Here is a 26,529-nt window from a genome sequence, read left to right as displayed (position 1 = left end):
AATAGTTATTTTTGAATAAATTTTTGTATTATAAGCCATTATTTTAACAATGCAATACTTTTCCCCTCAAATTTTTTTTTTTAAAGTGAACATGACATTCTTTACTAAACTAAAAGATTTCCAAAGTTTAATAAATACCATGTTATGTAGATCTAGCAAGCAGAAAAGTAGAAAGTAGAAGCATTTTTATAGAGAAATACGACTCACCCATTATCAACGGCAGATTTTTCTAAAGCTTCACGAGCTACAGCTACTGCTTTTCTCCAACCAGCAATGATGGTTTGTGGATGAATTTTCATTCGGACAAGATTCTCTGCTTCCTTTAAAGAGATTGAAAATATAAACATATCTAGAAATCAAACCTTGTTATTTCCAATTCTTCTCTATTTTATTTAAGATAATTCTTCCAATTTTATGGGCTTATGTAGTCTTGAGTCTAGATGATGTCGTCCACACCCAATTAAAACTTTATTGATCAAAAGCATAAAAAAACTAATATATTTATATTTTGTTTATGAATTTTTGAAATGAGGATTGATAATTTGGATTATTCTGACTACTATTCTCTTCTTGAGTGTTATTTTCACAACGTTTTAACCAATGTAACTTGTCAAACTCAGGAATTTACACAGAATTTTGAACAAAATTATTATTATTTTATTTTTTTTTTTATTTTTTTACACATGTGCATCCCAAAAAAAGGCATATTGCCATTTGGACATAAGGGACTACTATTTCGGACCATATTTACAGAGAACTATGTAAGATTAGTGAGATATTGGTTTACATTAAATTTTAAACTTCTATAGGTTAATAATTAGAGAAGCAGGTAACGCGAGCGGGGTCCTATGTCTAGGAATCTGAGGGAAGAAACTATTAAAGTAGAAGGCTTTCCAGCATCTAGGGACCTCTATAGTAAGGGGGTGGGATTTTGTAGCCAAAATTCTCAATTTTGGGTGTGTACTTCGATGGTGGGGGATACAAGTGCAGAGAGTTCATCACTGCACATTTCATTAAAATATTTGTAAAACGGGCAAATCCATGCAACACTGTGGCAATGGGTTGGAGCTTAGTTGACAGTGCAAGACTTATTAGATTTGAGACTTTTTTTTTTTTGGTACCTGTCCAAGACTGGTGGATGCCCTAACCAGATGTGACAACAATACTCCAAGCATGGGCAAATGGTGGTTCTATTGAAAGAAGATACTCTTGAGGCCACAACCATCTAGATAAGATTCTGCTAAGAGTCTATTGTGTGTGTTCATATTTGGCATCAAAACTAACTCATTTTTCCCAACACTCCACCCCCAAACTGAAACTATCATAGATAATGATACCCAAACAAAAATCATGACCAAACAACTACTCAAACGAAACCAATTTAGCTCCTCCCTTGATGCTCATGTTCAAAAATATCTGTGGGCTTAGAAAATAATCTAGATGATGTAGATTCTTTCCTCCTAGTAAACCCCTGGATATCTTAACATTAAATGAAACTAACTTACAGAAGAGTGTCAATTACAAAAAAGTTTTACCTAGTATTTTATTTGTTATGCCAAGTTACATCAGCCAAAACATTTATGAAAATAATAAGATGAGAACAGTAGTTTGTATTCAAATAATCCATATTTGTTTTAATTTTGTAATCCTTATTCAAACATTAAAAAACAAAATTAATCTATTGATAGTTTTTAGTTTTACTTTTTTGTTTTCAATTTAATAAATGCATAAAACAAAGATAAATAAAACTTTGTTTTTTTTAATACCAAAATGCACGTATCTTCCCAATGTAACAAAAAAAAAAAAAAAAAAAGATTCAGTCATTTGTATTTTAAATAATGTTGCATTCAATCTACTTCATTTCATGCCATTTTGTTTTTTATTGGCATATTTTATTCTTTAATAACTTCTGTAATTAGTTTTTTAAAGCAGTATTTTATCAGTTTTATTTTAATTATTTTTGGATATCCTATCACTAAGTATTATAGCTTTTAGTGAAAGTTTTTATTTTAAATTCACATGACAATTTTATTTTTTTTTATTTAAATATAAGTTCAAATATTTAGAAGTTCAAATACAAAGTTACAAGTCATATTTCAAATCACTTAATATTATATAATTAAAAAAAAGACAAAACAGTATGAATTTTATAAAACACGCTTAGTAGTATTTATTATAAATAACGGCAAAAACTAGTAAACAGGTAATAAAATAATATTTTTACGAAATTGATATAAAAAAAAAAATTATAAATCCATTTAATTGTAGCATTTGTACCTTCAATAATTCACATGCCAAAACAACAACTGATGTGGTTCCATCACCAACTTCGTCATCTTGAACTTTAGAAATATCTAGAAAATAGAAAACAAAAATAAAATTATAATTAAGATTAAAAAGGTTTCGATTACTATTTAAAAATTTCTAAAGGGCATATAACATCCTGCTGGACACAATTAAAATATGTCCTATATACAAACGATAAAAATGTTTATTTTAACTTTTTACAAGTTTCATAGTAAACCGGATTTCAGAAAAATATTTTTATCTGACATCTGTAAATTTTAATGTGAGTTCAGAGATGTGCAATAGAAGAACTTCTGATGATCAGATTTACCCTAAAACTGTAAAATGTTAAGATAAGCCCTTTGGTTCTGGTTAGAATTACCTCCATATTAAAATAATTCTTGTTAGAATTACCTCCATATTAAAATAATTCTTGTTAGAATTACCTCCATATTAAAATAATTCTTGTTAGAATTACCTCCATATTAAAATAATTCTTGTTAGAATTACCTCCATATTAAAATAATTCTTGTTAGAATTACCTCCATATTAAAATAATTCTTGTTAGAATTACCTCCATATTAAAATAATTCTTGTTAGAATTACCTCCATATTAAAATAATTCTTGTTAGAATTACCTCCATATTAAAAAACAAAAATAAGAAAAAAATCTGAATGATATATGCACTTGTGACAAAACAAAAATATCATGTTTCAAAAATTATGTAACTCGATCAAGTTTTATAAAGAAAATCATTTTTAAGTGATTAATGAGAATTCGTAGGCATTATAATAAAAATCTTGCAAGTTTGAATTATTGTTGAGTTATCTTCTTTATTTCATGAGTGTTTTCAAAATGACATGCAAGACAATCACTTCTCCGTTGCTCATAAAATTTTATTTTTATTTAAAAATAATACTTGATCAATTTATATGATTTTAGTATACAATATTTTCTTTCTATTATGGATATGTACATCATAGAAACTTTTCTTTATTTTTTGTCTTAATATAGAGGAAATTCTGGACAAGAACTGCCTCTTAATTACAGCTCTATTTGAAAGGATATTGAGCTCTATATTTGAGCAAGATCTACTTGTTTGGATTGAATCTGTTCCGACTCTAGAAGTTGATTTTTTTCATGTTATTGATATATTTATATCTTATATGGGGCACTAAAAAAAAAAGGGGGGGGGGTAATTAATACTTATTTAAAATTAAGTTAACTATTAAATTAATCTAATAAACAATTTTGTTATTGTAATTTCTTCATTTGATCCATGCAAAATGACTTTCTTTTGTTTTGGATTTCTTAAAACTTTAAATTCCTTTCCAGTTTTTCAAATTAGCAATACACATGAAAAAATTGAAATGCCTAAACATATTAGAAAGAACTTGATGAGCGAAGAAAGAATGTTTTTAAATTTTTTAAATCCAATTAAAATTAAGCAAGTTATGACTATTTTTGTGCCTTGCACGTTTGGATATTTTTCCCTCTTTAAGATCATATGCATTTCATCACATTTTTTTACACTACTTTTTCAGTAAACATGCTATATCTTTGTTAAAACAGAAGATTAAGCAATGAAATTTGTCATATAAGTGTATTTTTGTGCGAAGAATCAGAATATGCTACTGCAAATCTTCAGAAATTAATGGTTTCCAAATAATCTGTAGTAAATGCACATAAATATGCTACAATTCCTTAAAAATGCCATGTATCCATTAAAAGAAAAGTTAGTGAATTCAAAGCTGAATTGTAATGCATTTTATATACAAAAAAACTAAAATCTAAATCTAGGACTGTTTAAAAATGAATATACTGCAATATTTCTTTGGAATTATTGTAGATTAATACATTCTGTTAACCCCGATTTAACCACCTCTCCAAAATATGTGATTCTACTTTTGTAGACAATTACATGTGAACAACTTGAATGAAAGATAAACAAAAATTATTTTAGAATTTAATGTAAAATGATTCCCCATTTAGAGTCATGCTAGCATTTTTTTTCTATGGGAGATAAATCCTGAGCGTTTTTTTTTTTTTTTTTTTTTTTTTTTTTTTTCCTAAAGACGATTATGGTGTGGTTTTAAGAGGGTCTTTGTGCAATTATAAGAGAGTGAGGAAGTTGCAACTCTGATTTTGGGTTAATGATAGGGATAAGGGAAATTATGTGTAAACATCCTGAAAACGATAAAAAAAAAAAAAAAAAAAAAATTTTTTAGAATTTAGAGTGGGGTTGGTTTCACAAATTTAATTTTGAGACCATTCTAGTGTTTTAGGACAGTAGATCAATTTTTTATGGAAGATAAATCATGTGCACTTTTCTTTAAGGAAAGATTTGTTTTTTTGCTGTTTTTTTTTTTTTTTTTTTTTTTTAAATTTTTAGACGCTTACATGTAGCTTACCGAGTTTTAGGAGGAGGATGCTAGCCATTCATACTTGATGTTAGAGGTAGAATTTTTTGTTTTTTTTATCAAGAGGGTGTTTGACACAAATATTTATAGTTAGTGGTTCATAATTATTGGCTTTTAAAAATCTTATGGCATAGATTTCGAACATCAAATTATTTTTAAATATGTAAACTTATGTAAATGAGGTGTGAAGCTTTACAAGAATTACGACAAACAGACAAAATAAATTTCATTTAAAACAAGTGATATTATTTAAATAGAAAACATGACATTTGGAAAAGTATCAAGTATTTTTTGCCCACTTATTTAAATATCAAAAATACTTTTTGCTAAAGCTGACAAATTGTTCACAAATTTTGAATGCATTTGATTTTTATTTTCAATTACATTTCATGTATTTTTTCTACCGAGTGACACATTTACATCTACATCACTTAATGAGAACCAGTGTGTCAACCTAATTATGGCATTATGTGTATATATTTATATATATCTGGAAAGCATTTTACCATGTAATTTATAGGTGTCGATATAATTTTTAATATTTCAGATAACCCTTTGTCCTTTTTCCAAAATATCTTTTTGGATAAAACATTTTTTAAAATGGATTACTGCCAAAAAAGATACTGTACAAAAGTCTTTTTCATTTCTATTTTTTTTTCATTCATCAAGATCTTTTAACAAAATAGTATGAAAGAAAAATAATGTACTAGAATGACATATGAACAAAGCTTAAAATTAATCCAAACTAAAAAGAGAAAATTTAATTTAAAAAAAAAAAGAAAAGTGCAGAGGGAGCAGTTGAAAAATATCTTTGAACACACTTCTAAATTTAAATCTATGACTTTGCTATAAGAATAAACATGCAGATCGGTTATTCCATTTGAAATCCAGAGGACCACACATGACTCCCTGAAAATTCTTTTCAGAATTTTCAGGTATTCCTTCATTAAATTTATTGTGAAATCCTGATCGTTAGATTTGTATTACAAACAATTTTGAAATTAAAAACATTTGAAATTTCATCACATTAAAGGCATTCATAGCTTCTTGTTGGAATGTAGAGTTAGTACGAATAGTTAACACTGGATGGGGCATACAAAAATGAATGAAAAAAAGTTAGGTAGGAGTATATGCTCATATTTGTATATACAGAGTTCATTCAAACTAAACATTATAAAATTTTCCAACTTTTTTCTTTAAATCTTCAACACTTTGTAGCTGATGTTGGGGGAAAAAAAAAAAAAAAAAAAAAAAAAAAAAATCACAAAAGGTTAAATCTGGTGATTTTGCTGTAGCGTAGGCTGTTAGTAGAAGGTGATAAGCATGTTGAGGAGAGAGATATTTGTCACCGAACTTGTACACGCCAAATATACATGTTCCTATGACTCCATATAAAAAGAAACATTAAGGAGAGGCGCATTTAAAGGAGAGACATTAAAATGGAGGACGTTAAAGCCGAGTTACAGTATATACAAAGAATATATTATATTAAACAAACAAGGTAAAAACAACAAGAAAATGTGTTTGGTGTACACACGAGTGTGTGAGTACACGCATAAGCATGCCTTTTAACTTGTAATGTTTGTTGCATGTATATGTATGAACAGGAAGAGTTTCGATAAGTTCATTGTGTGTGCGTGTCTCCTGCGTTCACATAAGTTTGTGAATGTATACAGGAGTCGTCTTACGAAGGTTACACCTGTCGAAATGAACGGAATATACATCTAGCTACATCAACGATTCGAGCTAAAGAGAGAGATAGAGAACGGAAGTGAATAGAGAATGTGGAACAGGAAGTAAGAGATGCCACCTGTTGAATAAATGAGAAACCACAACAAGAGTAAATAGCCAGTGTGTTATTGATGAATGTTTGTGCGTGCGCGACATACCTATTCTCATATCAGTCTGAAAAGTATGTCTATATATCCTCATAAAGAGATCAAATGAACAGTAAAGATTTTCCCCAGTACTAAAATGATAGCATGTAACCCATTGATTGGGACCTTCCATGCCTCCCTACAGTCACCATGATACATACTCTATACTTTGTGTATATATATTCCCCAGCACATATCACATTCACACTAGGAAAATTTAATAAAATTGGATTGGAAAAGAAAAATGGAAACAAAATGGACAAATGACTTTAGAAGATCTTATAAAAAAATAAGCTAAAGAAATCAAATAAGCTTTCCTGTCATTTAAATTCTAAAATGTTAGAATTTTCTTAAGGAAGAGGGTGGGGCATGGATTTTGAGATGAACAGCAAAAATGAACAACAATCTATACATACCAACTAATACTTTTGCAGCTGGATTGTCAACACCCAATGATTTCAAAATTGTAGCACCATCATTAGTAACTTCAATGGATTCCATACGGCCTTGTTTTAATAAGATTTTATCCTTAAAAGAAAATTAGGAAAGTTAATTAGTTTAAATAAAAATCTTGTATATTAAATTTCTTCATAAGATTTTGTAATAAAACTTTTTTTTAAATTTATATGAACAAATGTGCTCGCAAATTAAAAATATATAACATTAGAAATTAAATAATGTGGAGATATAATTTTAAGTTTCAGTCAAAAACAAGCATTTCAGAATTTATACATTCTCAATGTTATTTATATAATAAAAATGAACGTGCATGCATCACGTTCGTTTCAATAATCATGTAAGCAAATTTAATCAAGATTTTTTTTACTTTTAATGTAGACACAAAAATATTCTCTTATTAAAATTAAAACAGAACAAAGGGAAAGAGAGTTTTATTCTTTTATCAATTAGATCAGATGTCCCATATGACTGGCAGATCAAGAACAGGCTAAACACATTTCTTAAAATAATGGCGATATGAAACTATTTCATTTTTAAAGATTTACTTGTTTAATTTTATTACAATTTTTGAAAGTTTTTATACAAAATTAAAAAAAAAAAAAAAATAATAATCATACTGAAGATATTTAAGCCCCCCCCCCCAAAGGCCTGTATGTTTTTATGTGATGTGCAAAGTTATTTTTTTTTCTTCCCACCCAAAGTACACAATCAAAGATTGTTTTATATTTTGATCCTAAATTTTAGCAATGATCTGCCATTAATATTAACAAAGATTATGTAAAAAAATGACCATATGAAACAAAATCACATCTTTACAAAATACAACATGCAGACTGTTTTTATCATTTCAAATTCCTATCCAGACAATTGTCTCAATACATTTTCGTTTTCAAAAAACTACTTGTTTCATACACATTGAAAAGAAAAGCGAGCATATTACTTACCATCCCTTTTGGTCCAAGAGTACTCTTGATGAGATCACCAATTGTGATGGCGCCGGCAAAACAAGACTACAAAGAAAATCACACTTCATTATTTTACTTAACTGTTTGGAGGAAGAAAGTGAGATAGAGAAAAAAAATCTTTCAAATATTAAAACATCTTTTACAAGTTTTTTTTTAAATAAATTATTTGGCATATTTAGGGCCTTCATCTGCTGCCCCACATTCTTGACTGATATGATGTGGCCTTTTTTAGAAACACTAGTTTGAAGGAACTTGGTTTTCACGTGAGAGGTTTTGTGCAGACAGTATGCTAGATACCTGTTGTTCTTTAATCAGTCTTGAGAAAAATCAGAGCATCCCTGGTTTGACTGGGTGTTTGATTCTATTAAAGAGCTTCTGGGTTTTCGTAAGGCAGTTCTCCAACATCTTGGCAAGGAGTAATTGGCCCTTGCAACACTTGCATGAGGGGTACCGAAGCTCCTCATTCAGCGCTTTCTTCCTAACTGTTACTCTGGCACCCATTCTTTTGCCAAAGTTTGCATTACCTTGTCTAGATCTTACATCTTTTTCTGCAGTTTCTCAAAGAATTTTCGGGTTTGTTTTACTGTACAGATTCGAAAAAGTTGTCAAAAAACAAATATATAACAAATAAATGTTATCAAAGGCAAGATAAGTTACTTTTCTACCTAACAGGATAATTTTTTGTGTTTTTATTTAATGTAACATGTTTATTCAGCTCGAAAACCACACTGTGTTTATCAATGTATTGGAAAATTCAAGATGGCGCCCAACTCTCGTTAACACGGTAAGTTTGGGAAAAGGTGTTACAAATAATAAACCAAACAAAATACTATTAAAAACCCACCGAATATATGTCAACCTATGTCACGGTAACATATATTGAGCAAGTTTCTAACAGTATTTTGTCTAGTTTTATATTTATAGCACCTTTCCCAAACTTACCGTGTTAACAAGAGAGTCGGGCGCCATTTTGAATTTTCCAATACATCAGTAAACACAGTATGGTTTTCGAGCTGAATAAACATGTTACATTAAATAAAAACACAAAAAATTATCCCGTTAGGGAGAAAAGTAACTTATCTTGTCTTTGATAACATTTGTTACATATTTGTTTTTTGACAACTTTTTTCGAATATGTGTACAGTAATACAAACCTGAATTTTCTTATGCTGCCAATCTATGATTCTTCTTGCTAGCCATTGCTTCCACATCCCCATTGCAATTCTTCAGATTATTGTATGCAAGGAGAAATGAGATAAAGCTAAGATTTCCAAATTTTTTAATCTGGTATGAATCATGATACAGGTGATTTTCTTCTAATATTCCAGTGCTTTGCAGTTATCAATCAGTCTTCAGCTTAACCTGAAAAGATAGTAACTAATGCCCTGTCTTTTTATTTTATTTTAAATCTACGCCCCCCCCCCCAAATGATTTGCATAATTAAAAAGAAAAGCTATTTTTTCATATCTGATTTTTACAAGGATTTGGCATAATGATTTAGCATTTGCTAATGATCTGGAAGACCAGAGTTCAGTCCTCGACAGAGTAATACTAAACTGGAAAAAAAAATAAAATAAATAAATAAAATGGTACTATAGTCTCCCTTGCCAAACACTCAGCATTATAAGATTAGAATCAAGGGTAAGTGGAGTAATCCTAGAAAAAGGAGTGAAACCCTCTCTTACATCTCAATGTAATAATCAATGAAAAGGAAGTCTTCATGTTGCCTTCAACTATGATCGATCACTTTTTCTTTAGAAAACCTACTTCATTTGTATTTTTCCATTTTAATTTACAAGCAAGCTGCATTCTTCTTTATTAATGGACATGACGAATAAAAATGCAATAATTTAAAATATTTAAAGAATTTTTAAACATTCTTACCAAACGAGCAATTTCTGATTTTTCCTCTTCAGCACCAGCATTAAATATCTGGACTGGATTAAGTGGGTTTATAAAAGCCTGTAAAAAACAAACAAAAAAAATAAAACAGTAAAGTACAAGGTTTTCTCCATGTCCTGACTTCTGCTTACATTTCCAATCATAATTTTTTTTTACTGATTTTGTGCAAAATTTAATGAAAAAAAAAAAAAAAACAATTTTTTTAAAGATATTTGCAAAATATTTTTATTATTGTAATATGTTAAAATGGGTAACTTAGGTAGTTTTGTTATGTGGGCGATTTTTTAGGTTGTTCAACGATGAAACTCTTAGAAGGGGTTAAGAGGTATTAAAAAATAAACAGATGAATGTGGAAATGGGAGTTAGGAGAGACAAGATGGAAAATAATGTCAGACACATTTTAGATAAGAAATTTTTAGGAGTCAAAAGTTTTTTATTTTTAAATTCAGTTTCCTGAAATAGTTATAGCAATTTATGACATTTTCAAAAACAATCCTAAAGTTTGTGAAAAATTATAATTTCCCTCCTATAACCAATGCTTAAATCATTTAGAGAGCTACTGACCTCACATTTTGTAAAATATGGTGCAAATAAGTGATTGAAATTTTATCTATTAACAAAAATTTTTTTTTTTTTTTTTTTTTTTTTACATGGTTTTCCTGTTTGGTTTTACCAGTTGCACAATTTAGTTTTTGTCTGGTTTTGCTTTTATTTTTGGAGATTATCATATTTTGTACTGTACTGCAATGCTTCTACTTCAAGATATTTCAGTTCATCGGATCCCTGATAATTCTGTCTGGACAGCTGTTTTCGTTTTGGTTGTGATGTCACACAGGATCAATGAAAATTTTGTCTTTGAGTGATATCACTGGATTACATTGGATAACAATTGGATTGTAATCTGAAAGTTATCCATCCAGTTCCTGAATCAAACGGAATTTGGCAATTGGATTAGTTCAGGATCGATTTGGAATTACAATCTTATCCGGGGGGGGGGGGGGAACAGGCCTAAATCAATAAGAAGCAACCCATGCTACTATAGCCCTTTATAGCTTTTTCTTGTTTTTCCTATCTTAAAAAATTTCTTCTCTGTATAATGTGTCTTTACTCACCTCTTCTGATGAGAGAATTTGGCTTTGAAATGCAAAGAGGTTTTCCTATCCCTAAATATTGTATTCCCTTTTGAACTGATAGCATAAAATTTCACTGTCAACGAGATGACAACTTGTATAGATTCACAAGCAGTACTGTTGAAATTTGTGAATATGATTGACGACGTTGACTTGCTGTAAACTCAAAAGAAACAAATGTTGTTTCTTGCAATTCTCACCATAGCTAGAATGGTGGTCTGGACTACACATCCAAAGATATTTCATGGGGTTTAATTTTCATCAGGATCGGGTTTTATTCTGCAAACATCCACTAAAGTTTAAGATTAGAGGTGATAGAAAAAAAATTACAATTATGAAATTCAAAAAAATGTGGGTACATGTTGTGAACTTGCATGTACAAAAAGGAAGTCAGGTATTTTTCTTGCTTGAACATGACATAGTTCTGGGGCCTTCTGGGACTCACCCTGGTTAAAATAGCCTCTTGGCTAATTAAAAGTGTCATTTTTTTTTTTTGGTAATAAAGATCTTCCAATATGATCACCTCCTTTAATGCCTGTGGACCAACATACGTGTAGTTTCAGTTACAAAGAAGACCAAGACAAAAAAAACTCCAACTCATTTGTTCTTTGTAGCAACAATATTTCTTCATTGGTACAGCTGTGACATCATCCAAGTGATCTAGAACGTTCTCCACATCTCTCACAAGATCTTGAACATTATCTTGTCTCCCTTGTGATCGTTCTTTTTCATAGCCCTTTTTTTCTCCCACCAGTGACGTCACTTTGCATGCATTTACATACTTGCATCCGTGCAATGTTACGTTCCTACTTTTATTTTTGCATTTGTCTTCCTCAAATTGTTTTTGTTTTTTTAAGACACGATCCAGGCACTATACAAACGACGGGGAACTGCTTGTGAATTTAATATTCCCTTGATACTTCCTCCATCAGCGGTAGCTGGTTCAACCTGGCTAGCGTGAATGCCATACAACAAACATCCACTACTTATTTTACTACCTTTTTTTGCTCACATTTAATCACCATTGCATCATAAGAGATTGACCTGCTTGTTGGCAATTTTGAACAAATTATCAGGTGCAAAAAAAATGTGTTTTATATGCAAGTGGAACATCACAAAAACGACATTACCTAATAGAAAACAGTAGGCAGTTTAGTCTTAAAAAGGTTTGAGAGAATCTTACTATTTGCCATTGATTTTATTGAGTGTATTTTGATAGTTCCAGTGAAATCTATATCTAGAAAATTTCGTGTGTGTGTGTACATTTCCTTACCAAACTACTCTGTGCATTTTCAATTTACAGACACAAGATTTGTCAAAAGGAGTACTGAGATTTGGGAAAATATTTTTAATCGGTTTTTGGCTAGAAATTTGGCTGTCAAGAGGTCAAATTTCAACATTTTGACCTTTGAAGACTCTACAAAACTACTCCGCCAATTTTGGGTCTAAACACTTGAAATTTTAGATGTAGGTAACTTAGACATGGATCAACCTTTTTAATTTAATTTGAGCCCAAAACAAATATTAAAGGGTCAAAATTGGGATCAAAGTTAAAAAAATTTGATCTGTGGTCTCTACCAAATTACTCAGCCAATTTTTGGTCTAAACATTTGAAATTTTACATAAAGTGTATTCAGACATAAGGCAAGCTTTTTAATCAATCTTTGACCAAAAATTTGGTTGCCAAAGGGTCAAAGTTCAAAAGATTTTTATCTTTGCAGTTTATAGTATTCAGCCAATTTTAGTTCTAAACATGTAAAATTTTACATAAAGGGTATTCAGACATGCAGAAAGCTTTGTAATCAGTTTTTGGGTGAAAATTTAGCTGCCAAGAGGTCAAAGTTGAAAGACTTGATCACTGCAGATTTTACCAAACTCCTCCTCCACCAATTTTGGCTCTAAACACTTGAAATGTTGGATGTAGGTTACCTGGACATGAGTCAAACTTTTTAATATATATATATATATATATATATATATATATGCACATAAAGTTATAAACAGTACATAGAGCCCGAGCAAAGCCAGACTGAACTACTAGTTGTAAATAAAACCGATTTAAAATGGGAGTGGGTGGGAGTATTTTTAGTAGTAAAAGCTGTCCAACGGATGCGATAGAGTAAATGTGATTTTATAGTAACTGCTGAAGTGGAAGTGATCGACAAATGATGATAGAGGCAATAACACTTGGATGAAGGAGTCGAAAGAGTAGGTATCCTATTAAGGATGACCAATGACCCTTACACTCTTCACTTTTGAAGGCCTTACATACCTTTTTTTGCGAATCATATAAAGTTTAGTGTTAGTTCAGTCCTCAGCCAAAGGAAGAAAAAATCCGTCTACACAGATGCATTTTTTAATCCAGAGCAACACATTCTGCAGAGATGGTCCACATATAAAACTATCCTTATATTTTTCTGCCTTGATGAAGAGACAAGAAAATATGAACTAACGGACGAAAGTGCAAGGGTAAAATGTTACCTCTTGCCCCACCCCCTCCATGCTGTCTAAAGAAAATGGGCAAACCAAAAGAATCCTTAACTCAAAATTCACAGCAAACAATGCCCAGTCAGACTAAGTTCCTGTTTTAGGATCACTTATTGTTGTGGTTTGCCAAGTTTTGTATTTTTATTTATTAATTATAAAGTGAAAGTACAGATTAGTTAACAAAGCCCTCCAACCATCGCAGGTTAAGACTGACTATCCTGAAATAACATTATTTAGAAAGCCATTCTTAAGATGGAGAAGGGGTGCTTTGTTAACTATTTTATACCTTCACTTAATGGTAATGTCCAAGATCAGTGCTGGGGGGGGGGAATCAAGCTACCCGATTGATTATAGAACAGAACGGAGTCAAGACACACACACAAAAAAAAAAACGAAACCATATATTTAAAAAAATTACTTTAGTTTTAACACTTCTTGTGTTAATGAAAAAAAAAAACAAAAAAACTTTGTATTCTCAAATAATAAAACATTTTATTAAAAAAAATTAATTTAGTTTTAACACTTGTTTTATGACAAAAAAAAATTATATATTATAAAGTTTTATTTAATTATATAAATTATGAATATTAGAAAGTCTCTTTGATATTGTTTTTTTGTTTTGTCATAAAATGTGTTAAAACTAATTTTTTAATAAAATATTTGTTTTATTAATTGATAATACAGAAGTGTGTTTTTTTTGTTTGTTTAAAAGTCATTTTTTTGTTTCATAACACATACATGGTTTCGTTTTTCATATCTTGATTCCATAACTCCAGTAGCTTGATTTTTCCTAGCACTGATCTTGGACATTACCCACTTATAATTTGTGAAACTGAACATCTTGTTGGAAGTTATATTACGGATGAAGTTTAATATCAGACACTGCAGTGTTTCTGCGAAAAATTCTACAATTATAGGCAACCGCCTCATTGGCAGATTTGGCCACCCATTGTCTTTGTTTAGACCAATCATATTGGTTATCATTTTAACCGCAGAGCAATGCGCTTGGCAGGAAGTTGAATGCTTCTTTTTCAGTTTCCAGGCATGCTAGCAAGAATTAAAGACGGAACTCAACTTTATGGATATGAGGCATTTGGGTGCTTCTACCCTTCGTCTCCTTAATTTTAACTTTAAGCCTAAATGATTAGTCTAAGTTATTATATGTATCTCGTTGAGACTTTATTAAGCTTAAGTGATTAGGCAAAGTTATGAGTCTCCGAGAGACTTTTTAAGGTCTGAATTGTCGATCTGTTAGCAAGGACTTTTCCTTCAAATGAACATTATGAACTTCTGTAATGTTGACTCAAGACGAGAACTGAATCTTTTCATAAAAAGGCATCATACCAGCCCCCTTCAAACAGCTGCAATTGATCCATCTTCGAACAGTGCTATACCCGTTACCAGTTCCTGCTAAAGATAAACTATAACCTATTTCAGAGGCAAATTAGGCATTTCCTTTTTTGCAACATAGAACGAATAAAATTTGTTGAATTTTAAAGATATGCTTTGTCGTAATTATTAATTTTTTGCCACTGTCTTCGAGCAAAAACAGGTGAGATAAATGTCTCTTACTTCTACACTATCAAAACAATTTTGTAGTTGATAATTGGAGTTTTCAGCTAAAAAACAATGGTTTCTACTGATTTTTTTTTGTCAATTCTAATAAATTACAATTATCATATGAATAAGCGTATGGTGGCAAGAAAGAACCAAACAATATAATTTTTTAATTTTAAGCGATTGATTACTCAATCGTTTATTTTAAAAACAAACTTAAGAAAAGCAAAATAAAATAAAGTATTCTTCAGTTCAACAACAGTTTAACCCTGCTGTTTAAGGTTATTCATTTCAGTATAGTCTTTATCGGCGATTCACGTCTTTCTTTGTTGATAAAACATGTCAATAATTGTTATTACTTGTGGTGTTGTTTTTGATAAAAATATCGAAGGAGAAGAGTTTGTTTTTCAATAAGAAAAGTCTAAGGTGAGCAACACAGCAGATTTGTCGTCTACTTGTTATGAAAATGTTGTTCCTCTTACATTTAGATGGGGAAGTTATTCCTTGTGGTGTTTTGATAACAATATCGAAGAATAAGAGCTTGCTTTTCAATGAAAAATGTTCAAAGACAACTTAGCATAAATAATTTTGTTGATAAAATACGTCAATATGTGTTCTTTGTGCTGGGTGGTTTTGATAACAATCTCAGAGAATAAGATTTGTTGTCTAGTTATTAAAAATGTTCTTCATCTCATTTAGATGGGACCTTTATTCAACTGTGCTTCACAGCTTTATAGATCCTAACATGTTACAGATTTGTCGTCTGCCAGTTAGCGATATCGACTGTCTGCAGCCGTCTCATCTCTCGGGCAAGCTGTCTCCTGGTGTATGTAGTAGCACCTTCGATAGCTTTGTTGATCCTTGTCTGGAGATTTGACCAGTAGTCTGGTGTAGAAGTCAGTATTAGCCGGTGGTAGACCGGTGAAGTTGTAGTACTTATCTCTTGGTTTTAGTTGAGACCCGTGGCCAAACTGGCCAGGGTTAAAGTCGGTTTGTGGGGAAAATAGAAACGAAAATACAAATGACCTACCTGTGAAGCACCACATGTTTGTCTGTCATGCGCGTTGGACAGAAAAAGAGAAACCAAGATGGCACCTGTGATATTTAACAGAAATGGTCTTGTGATCTTACAAGGTCACGCAAGATTCACATGGGTGAATGTAATATAAAAGCAGGTTGCTGGGAGGAGTGGGGGAGTTTCGCTGTACAGACGGTAAACAGGTGACGTTACTCAGTGCATTGGAACGAGTGAAGAAGGTTCCATTTCTACAAGCTATTTTCGGCATGACGTCAGGATTTGATCCCAAGCAGATTCCACTGTTTGATGGCAGCTCTGAGCAGTCAATACAGGAACGGGTGGAAAAGGCAGAATTGATATGCCAGCTCAGCGGTGTGAAGCTTCTGGAATGCGTGGTCTCAATGCGCCTCGCTAGGAGCACATATGCTGCATCAAAAACACCCTCTACACAGCATTTGCACTAGATCTGGTTGCTGCATGGAAGGAGTTTATGGCACACAAGTTACATTCCAGGGAGACAGTTGATGTTTATCTGGCAGAAATGAAGAAGCTTGCGGTCCTGTTCAGAGGAATGTTAGACAAGGGCCGTGCAGCCATCACAGGGTGGATCTCAGGACCTGGGCACAGTTACAAGCTGTTACAAATGTGGTGGGCCCAACCATTTGGCCTGTGATTGTTTCTCGTCGCGCTCACTGACTCAAAGGCTTAGCGGGCGTCAGTGCTACAAGTGTAAAAACCAGGGACACATGCTGGCCCGTGCCTGTCTGGGAAACGGGCAAGGGGAGGAAGCTACAGCGCCAGTCTTCTCCCCAGATCATTACTGAACAAGGTGCTGCCCGCAGTGAACGTGCGTGTTAATGGACATGAATGCCTCGCCTTTGTAGACATTATGTGCACCCAGACCCTGATGTGCTAGGCATGTTGCGACACTTGGTACAAAGAGAGAATTTCGGTGCTAACCATGGGTGGAGGGTCACTGGCATTTTGCAGGGTGAGCTTCATTAGCACAAGCATTGGCGATAGGCCTGCAGTAGCCGTGCGAGCCCTGGTGGTGGACGTGGACTTACTTCTAGGGATGGATTTGATTACACAGCTGGATGGAATCACTGTGATCTGTACCAGCAAGATACAGTTCTCCCGACATGAGCAACGCGTTTGCCCTGGACAAGCCTGACTTTCATGCGGAGTACGACAGGGAAACCAACGCATGGACAGCATCTTGGAAGTGGTTTGGCGATCAACCACTAATATCCTTACCGAACTGACTATTAGAGTATCCCCTCTCCAATGAGGCTCAAGGGGCAGTATGAAGAAGAACTACAATCTTGGATCAACAATGGCTGGTTGCTTCCATACCCGGAGGATGAGCTCGGGCCCCGCCAAGGACTGATTTCCCTGATGGCTGTCTCATAAGATAGAAAACAGAAGGTCCAACCCGTCATAGACTACCGTGAGCTTAATGAACATGTCGACCCATACACGGCAGGGTGGATGTTTGTGCACTCAAATTAAGGGTGTGGGGGTAGCAAGGGTCGGATGTGGCAATTCTGGAGCTGTGCAGGGCCTACCTGCAGATACGCATTGAAAAAGCGCTGTGGCCATTTCAGATTGTGAAAGTTAAAGGAACTTATTATTGTCTAACCAGGCTAGGGTTCGGTTTTAACATGGCACCAGGCATTATGACGGCAATTATGCCCACGATCCGGCAACAGGATGAGGCTGTGTGCCAGGCAACATCATCTTACATCGACGATATCTTTGTAAATGAGTATCTAATGTCTGTTTAGTCGGTCAAAGAGCACTTTGAGAACTTCAGACTAACATTCAAGGAACTGGAGCATCGGCGAGACGGGGCAAAAGTACTTGGCCTGTGTATGAGCGGTACCAAAGAGGGGCTCTACTGGAGGAGAGGTGGTGATGTTCCGGAAGTCCCATCCAACATCACTCGTCAGAGCGTTTTTTCTGTTTGTGGAAAGCTGGTGAGCCACTTCCCTGTGTGTGGTTGGCAGGGGCGGCCATAAAATGTCATACCACATCCGTATCATTGGGATGGGATGATAAAGTCAAGGATGCCACGCTCATGAGTATGCTGACAGAAACTGTGGCCAGGGTGACTCGTGATGACCCTGTGCGAGGGAACTGGTGCGTTAACGGGAACGAATTCATGGTCTGGGTGGATGCTAGTTCACTAGCCCTTGGAATTACTATTCGGTTGATGATGACATTATTGAAGATGCCTGTTGGCTTTGCCCAGAGAATGATTCTAGGTACATAAAACTGGCTGAATTTGATGCCACATTGAAGTGAGTTACCGGTACACTTCAGTGGCAAGCCAGGGTACTACATATTATCACGGACTCTGCATGCACTCATCAGTGGATAACTGATGCATTGACTGGAAGAGCACGGCTAATCACAGGGGCAGCAAATGAGATGGTGATACGAAGGCGGCTCGCCACCCTGGTCAATACGATCAAAGAGTACAACCTGATGTAGACGTAACGTTGATCAAGTCTGCAAGCAACAGATGTGCTGACACGAGTACCACAACAGTGGCTGCTGGCTGATACCCGGAGAGGTTGAGCTGCTGCAACGGCCATGTGCAGCTATCGCATGTAATATGGATGCAGATTGTATCAGTGAGATTCATCGGCAATGCGGACACCCAGGGGTTAAGCGGACACTATATTTTGCAGAGATGGTGGACCCAGAAGTAAGAAAGGCAGATGTCAAGAGAGCAGTGAAAAGTTGCGAGGCATATCAATCAATCCACCCGGCTCCGATACAGTGGGAAAAAGGGCAATTGGGAGTGAGTGGCACGTGGCAGAGAGTGGGCATGGATATCACACATTACAGTGGCAATCACTTCCCCACCCTCATCGATTGTGGACCTATGCGCTTCATGGTCTGGAGACCACTCGGCACCAGCACTCCTCCTACATTATTTGCCAGTTGTCATCTGTGTTCTTTGAAAAAGGCACGCCCGAAGAGGTGCTGACGGACAATGACCCAGCCTTCTGCAGCTGGCAGGTCAGGCAGTTCCTGAAGGAGTGGGGAGTGCGGCTGCAACTGCGATGTGCCAGCCGGCAACGGTATTGCTGAGAGGAGCCATCGCAGTGTCAAAAGAATTGTGGCCAGGAAGCAGTGCACAGTCTCAGAAGCTGTATATTGGTACAACATCACACCGAAGGATGGTGTCTCTCCAGGAACAGCGCCTGCAAATGCAATCTACCAATATTGAGTCCAAGAAAAGGGAATTTACCCTAATAGAGAAGTCACCAAGAGAAAGGACGGGGGTCATATGCACCAGGGGATCCTGTCTGGGTGAAACCACCGGGAAGCCAATGCATTGACAGATATAAACAGAGCTGAGTGACCTACGTGGTGAGTCAGCAGTCAGTCATGGTTGACGGTGTGCCCCGTCATGTTAGGGATCCGAGGCTGGCAACACAGTTGCAACCACCACTGGATGAGGGGAGCGACTCTGGGTCTGAGGCCAGTGGACCACTGCTCTGGTTCGCACCATCCTCATCAAGCAGTGAATCCGATATTAGTAGCCTCTCAGAGGAGGCAGTGTTCTTCAACCTCATACTGCGGATGAAAGCGCAAGTAAAAAAGAGGCCTGCACAGTGCCCCTTCGAAGAAGCATCCAATGGAAGAGAGCGCCAGCCACCTCCCTGGCATCTTTTATCTGAGATTGGGGGGGGGATAGAAACGAAAATACAAACAACCTATCTGTGAAATGTCCACATGTCTGCCTGTCATGCGCATTGGACAGAAAAAAAGAGAAACTAAGATGGTATCTGCGATATTTAACAGAAACGGTCTCATGTGATCTTGCGAGGTCACGCGAGATTCACATGGGTGAATGTAATATAAAAGCAGATCGCTTGGCGGAGTGGGTGAGTTTCGCTGTACAAACGGTAAACAGGTGACGTTACAAGACGGTTACTCAGTGCATTGGAACAAGCGAGGAAGATACCATTTCTACATGGTTGCTCTCCTTGGTTTTGAAGTTGGGTTCTTACCTGACAGGGGTTTGTGCGGCGTGTGCCAAGCTCTATCAAGCCGGTCTCCTGATCAGCTTGGCTCCTCTCTATTTAAACGTAAATTTAGCAGGTGTCCAGCTCCCTTGGCAAATCTTTTCTGATTGGTCAAAGTTAGATAGACAAATTGTTGGAAATTAACTAGAGTTGACTATTTTGGTATTTTGTAAAGATTTGTAAATATTGTTGTTTTAGCTGCTGCTGCTATTACTTGTCATAGTTGGAGCTGTCCATTCTAATTCCATAATCTATTTGCTGCTCCTGCTAATTTGTTTTCTTTGCAAGAAAGCTTCACAAATTGAAATGAGATCTTGCACTCAACTTTGTAACACGATGTTAGCTTCCAAATTATGCAGTCAAAATTAACTGAATATTACTGAATTATTAAAAAAACAACTTTAATCGTGTTAATCATTTTGTTTAAATCAAAACGAAAAATTACCTCCCTTTTGAATTCTTCTGTCTTACATAAGACAATACAATTGTTTTCTTCAAATTCTATTTTCTATAATAAATAATTTTCGACCTTATTGATTTTAGTAATTTAATTTAAAAATATGAGGAATACGTAGATACCATTGTTTTTATATAAAATTCAGTAATATGATTTCCGAAAATCGTTCTGATAGTGTAGAAGTGCCAACACTGTTGAGGACTCTTCTGATTTGCCAGAAAATAAAACTGAAGTTGTTTTCATCTATTTATACGCTATAATTTGAAATTAAAAGAAAATGCCCTTGTGCCCCCTTTTGACTACATGGAAATAACGAGTAACCATTTTGTGGTTATCTTTCAGATGCAAGGTTCATTGTTTACTTGCGGTTTTAATGATGTAAGATTCCGTTGTACGGAAGACCAAATCGGCCAAAATGTCTATGATGTTTTTATTGGCGCTTTTCTTCGTATTTTTAATAACATTTTTTTGCACCATTTACAAGTTCTTTTTACAAATAATTTTTTAATACTGTAATAGTAAAATAAAGATACATTTATTAATTATACGGAATAAGTATCTCGTAATGTTTTCACACGATATTTTTTTCCTGTTGATTTTTCTTTTTTTTTTAATATTAAAATTGATTTAAAGTGATTTTCAAGCCTTTAACATGACGGAGTTTATAATGAAAACCAAATTACCGTTAAAATTAAAATAATCTTTATTAGAAATTTGTAACAAAATAACAAAATTATAAAACTATTAGATTATAATTAAGAACTTTTAATTAAACAACGTGAACATTTTATAATAAGTGTTTTCATGAAATGTATTTTTAATAATAAAAAAGTGAACTTTTTTTACTTAAACTTCATAAAAAAACGTATCCAATATAGAATTTTACTAAAATAATTTTACTATTACAGTATTAAAAAAAATATTTGTAAAAAAAAACTTGTAAATGGTGCAAAAAAATGTTATTAAAAAATACGAAGAAAAGCGCCAATAAAAACATCCTAGACGTATATTATCATTTAAACAGTATATCAATTTAAATATTTAAATTCAGTAAATAAATTTAAATATTTAAATTATGGCCGATTTGGTCTTCCGTACAACGGAATCTTACATCGTTACAATCGCAAGTAAACAAGGAACCTTGCATCTGAAAGATAACCCAATTTGTTTATTTATAGGTGTAGAAAAAAAATAAGGGAAGGACCAATGCCAAGGAGGGGTGGAGGTCCGAGAAGGTTGGTTCTACCCTAAGGCGCCTTTGACTGCCATTTTATGTTGTTACTGGTAGGAGCTGGCATTTGGACATAGATTGAACATGCCTTGGGCCAGAGGTGGTCGGATCATTGGTGCACGCCACTTCATTGATTCTGAGGGGTGCAGATGTCGTCCGTGTTCTGTAGTGTTCCCTGTCTGCCCAGTAGTTTCATATATTGCATCTATTGGTATTACGTGACACGGTAGGTTGCTAATAGTACCTCGGTGAGCACTTTATCTGTTACCAGTTGGTTGCCGACGTATATGCACCATTCCAAGTTTGGGCGTGATAATGAGGTATGCTGTGGACAGGGGCCTCTGCAGGATGTGAGTGTCATTGGTTCCATTCAGAGCTTGTCTAACAACTCACCACAGAGTCAATGCGTCATATTTCTTCATCTAGTTAACTGACTCCCGGGTTGGGGTTGTGAAACAATCATTTCGCAACCTTGATACCGGCCTTTTCTCGGACCATCCAGCCCAACTCTGGTCGGAATTAAATTTTCAACATAGGATGGCTTCAATTTCGGAAATACAAAAAATGGTTACCGGTTGTGTGCTACACTATGCGATCAAGAATTAAGTGAACAATAGCACTTTCTACTCAGGAAGTGGGCTATCATTTTTCATTATATTTATATAGAGGTTTGTTTTACAATAGACAGAGGTACGAAAAAGTGGTCAAGAAGCAAATATATAACAAATAAATATTACCAAAGGCAAGAAAACTTACTCCTTTCTAAATGGATAAATTTGTTTTTTGTTTTTTTATACAGGGATCATCACTTATCAAGGTTCGGTGGCCACTCGAAGATAAGAGTTAATGGGTATACATTAGTTAATGTGATTATAGTGTAGTAAACATAAGTAGTGGGAATTTCGTAAATTGGATTACTTAGGGGACGGTTCATCAAGAACTTGTTTACATTGGACTTGAAGACAATCAGATTGCAGTCAGTTGGAAAGCAGACAATCGGAAGAGAGTTCCACAGAGCTTTGTTCATGGAATCTGCATTTAGGTTTAGGCACAGATAAAGAGTGCGTGAAATTATTGATAGCGGTTTTGGCTAGATGAGAGTTTTTCGTGAAAGTTTAGCGAGGGGGAACCATAGATTGAAGCTCAGCTGAGCATTTGCCATGCAAATAACGATAAAGCAGAGGCTCACAACGTCTGTTTTGTGGGAAATAGATTGCAGGGAAGAGAAAAGGGCATCCCCCACAAAGCTACAAAGTCTATTTTGAACTCTGTCAAGACGGGATAAGCTGCTTCTAGCAGCTCTTGCCCAGATGTAACAACAGTACTCTATCATTGGCCGTACCTGGCTTTTATATAGGTAGAGAATTGTGAGATATCTACAGGAGCGGTAGAAGGATCCCACCATTTTTCCAGCGGCCTTGGCAATGGATTTGATATAAGTGTTCCATTTCAGGTCAGGAGTATAGGTCAAGCCCAGAAGCTTGTCAAAACATGAAGTCTCCAAGACAAGAGCCATTCATTTCAACCGATGCCAGATTGGCATGAGAGCGTAGATGGTGTAGAGATGAAGCTTGGTTTTAGATGCATTAGAAGTAACCAGCCACCTCTTTCCCCACTGTACCACATGCTCAAGATCAGAGAGAACTTGGTCATTTACAGTCTTTGATGTGCTACCATAGATTGTAGTGTTGTCAACATAAATGTCTATAAATGATGTAAGGATGTGATTTGGAAGATCATTTATGTAGATCAGGAAGAGAGTTGGGCTCAGGATGGACCCCTGAGAAACTCCAACATTAATACTGAGAGCTTTTGATTTCTGCCCATCAAACCACTACTCTCATGAACCTATCAGAGAGAAATGATTTAATAATTAAGACATTTCCAGCTATGGTATAACTGGAGATGTTGTGAAGTAGACCTTTATGCCATACCTTAGTTTTTAGTGTTTTTACTTACTTTAAAATGTTTATTCGGTTTGAAAAACAAGACGTGTTTAGAGAACAAGAAAAAAAAAAATGACCGCGAGTTGAGTCTTACATCTTTAAGTCTCGATAATGACTTAAAAATAAAAAAGTTAGAAACCCACCTAACAAATGTTGACATTTATCCTTTTAGGTAGCCTTTGATGATATTTGTTACATATTTGTTTTAATTTTTTTTTTTACTTGGAGGGTCAGCACTTATCAAGGCCCAGAAGCCACTCAGGGGTAAGCGTTAAGTAGATATTAGGTAGCGAGACAAGAACAATCACGGTGGAACTTGAATAGGGCTAGATTTTCTGAATAGTCAACTCAATAGGAATTTATTCACATTAGACTTGAAGACGATCATGTTATAGTCAGCCGGAAAGCAAACAAACAGTATTGCGTTCGCTCCACAAACTGACAGTTCTAGGAAAGAAACTCTGCTCATGGAATTTTCGTTTAGTTTTGGGGCACAGATAGGGGGCGACGAAAGTTGTTGAACGCTATGTTTTTTTTTGTTTTTTTTGTCTTGTTACCACATTTTTGTACGTCTGTTTATTGTAAAATAAAACCTGAAAATAAGGTCTGTATTCTGAGTAAATTCCAAAAATAGAATACTTCTTTTGTCATTTAACATCGTGGGGGCAAAGCATAAAATTTTACAAGCATCCCCTTTCCAATAAAGCTCAGGTGATTGAAAACGATTTTATAAGGTTAACAGAAACGTTTAATACGACTAGGAATCTGAAGTTCTTTTTATATTCATTTATTTTGAATGTGTATGAAATTTGATTTAAATACAAAGGATAAAAAAAGAGGATTGGGAACCCCCTTGCTTTCGTAAATCGTAATTTTGTCTAGTAACAGAATCACGTGGAGATGTAAACTGCATAGGTGTTGTATAACATTGCCGAATTTTTCCTTTTTTTTTTTTTTAACATTATTCTTGATATTGTGTAATTTTAACATTTTTAAAATAAAATATTGCATTAATTTAGTAATTCTAATTGTAATTTATAAGCACTAAAACCATGCGGCCTTTAAGGCAGCCATAATGGGGGGGGTGTAAATGCAATGGATTGCAATAATAATATGCACATGTAACGACGATATATATTTATCCGTTATATATGGTGGCCATATAAAAATATACATTTTCCAAAAATAAAAATATTTTTGTAAAAATTAATGGTATTTTTGTACTTAAATGATCTGTTAAACGTAGGTTCATTTCAAAAATGTGCGTTGGAAATGGCATGGCAAGCATAAAAAGGCTTTTATTAAAAGGAAATCCTTTTTTATTAAGATATTCAAAGGATTGACAATTCGGATTTTTTTTTTTTTTTTTTTTTTTTAACAAATAAACAATGATAGACAAAATATGACAAGAAATGTTTAATTTGTTAAAAAGATTGGAAAAAAAAAAAAAAAAAGTTTAATTTTTACCAAGATCGCTTTTTCCCGATTTCGCACGAAGTACGTTTTCAGCCTCCCAAATTTTCTTCTCAAAGATAGGATTATTCGAATTGTAGTTTTTAAATTTCCTCGGTCTAGAAGGATTTATACGTTGCTAAGCGATGACGGACAAAAAAAAATGAAATTTAGTGTTCTGTATCTGTTACTTCAGTGTTAGGGTTAATTTAAGCATCTTTTTTTTCTCATGGATTTTTTCAAATCTAAAAATAACAATTTCTCTTAAAAAAGGAATCGATAATAAATCTTAATGAATTTGTTAGTACTTTTTGAAATACAATGTCATTTTAAAATCTACAAATCGAATAATCGTATGAATTGAAGAGAGAATTTAGGACGCTGAAAACGTACATAAACGTTGGAAAGTGATAAAAGCTATATAAGGATGGGACCGCAGTTAAGAAACTAATCGCACATTGTCTCAATTAACAAAATTAAATTTTATTTAAATATAAAACCAAAAATAAATACATACAAAAATCTAAAAAAAAAAAAGAAAAAAGTTGTTATTCAAATATTATACTAGTGTACATTTATAAAACGTGACCAACAAGAAAAAATGTAGCTGAGTCATTAATGCAAGTCCAAAATGGTTTATTTAAATTAATATATTTAACATTTAATCAGAATAACATCCAAGCAAAAGCATCTAATCATTCTTATTGGTTTTACTTACCATGATGGAACGTTTTTACCGGCAGTATCAATCTAAATGCGTAAATTTGTTACTGAACTTTCTCGAAGAAACCGGCTTCTGAAAATCACTTAGTAATAAAGAAAACGGTTTCATAAAAAAAAAAACGGAACGAAATCAAAAGGTAGTCGGAACGAAACAACATAAGAAATTGACGGTATTAAAAAAAAAAAAAAAGCACATGCTTTCAAATTTGTTTTAATTAAATGTAGATTTAAATTATCTAGGATAGCACAATTTTAGTTATTTTTTGTAAATAAAGATATCTTTATATTTATGGTGAAATTATTGGAATCAAGGTATTAAAAAAAATATTATTCTAAAAAAAAAAAAAATCGCTCTCTACTGACAAAACAGATTTTTACGATAATTCTATCGAGTCTGTTTATCCCTACACCGATTGCAACATTAAACACAATCTCAGTTTATTAGAGGTTTCAAGATCCACTAAAAAAAAGTGGGGCGGCGTACTCTTCGATCGTTACAAAATTTGCCGTGATCAGACTTTTCGGCATTTCCTAAGTTTCATAGGGGCGCCTCAGGCGGACTTAGTGGTAAAACG

At 34.0% G+C, this 26,529-nt stretch overlaps 1 protein-coding gene across 1 annotated transcript in view; it reads right to left on the bottom strand.

Annotated features, from left to right (window-relative positions):
• LOC145296794 (T-complex protein 1 subunit beta-like) overlaps nucleotides 1-26,110 on the bottom strand; it is a 46,894-nt gene extending 20,784 nt beyond the window's left edge. Inside the window, exons 1-6 of the mRNA XM_080142861.1 lie at nucleotides 25,950-26,110; nucleotides 9,893-9,970; nucleotides 7,988-8,053; nucleotides 7,001-7,112; nucleotides 2,278-2,354; nucleotides 208-320 (exon numbers count right to left, since the gene is read on the bottom strand). Of these exons, the coding sequence (XP_079998987.1) occupies nucleotides 208-320; nucleotides 2,278-2,354; nucleotides 7,001-7,112; nucleotides 7,988-8,053; nucleotides 9,893-9,970; nucleotides 25,950-25,952 (449 nt within the window). The 5' untranslated portion in view covers nucleotides 25,953-26,110. The remainder of the gene's footprint in view (nucleotides 1-207; nucleotides 321-2,277; nucleotides 2,355-7,000; nucleotides 7,113-7,987; nucleotides 8,054-9,892; nucleotides 9,971-25,949) is intronic.
• Between the last annotated feature and the right edge of the window lie 419 nt (nucleotides 26,111-26,529).

This window comes from Euprymna scolopes, chromosome 17 (assembly GCF_053919585.1).
Source record: "Euprymna scolopes isolate OS-2025 chromosome 17, ASM5391958v1, whole genome shotgun sequence".
NCBI lineage: Eukaryota > Metazoa > Mollusca > Cephalopoda > Sepiida > Sepiolidae > Euprymna > Euprymna scolopes.
Note: the sequence above shows the minus strand (reverse complement) of the source record. Positions and strands in the feature narration are given on the sequence as shown.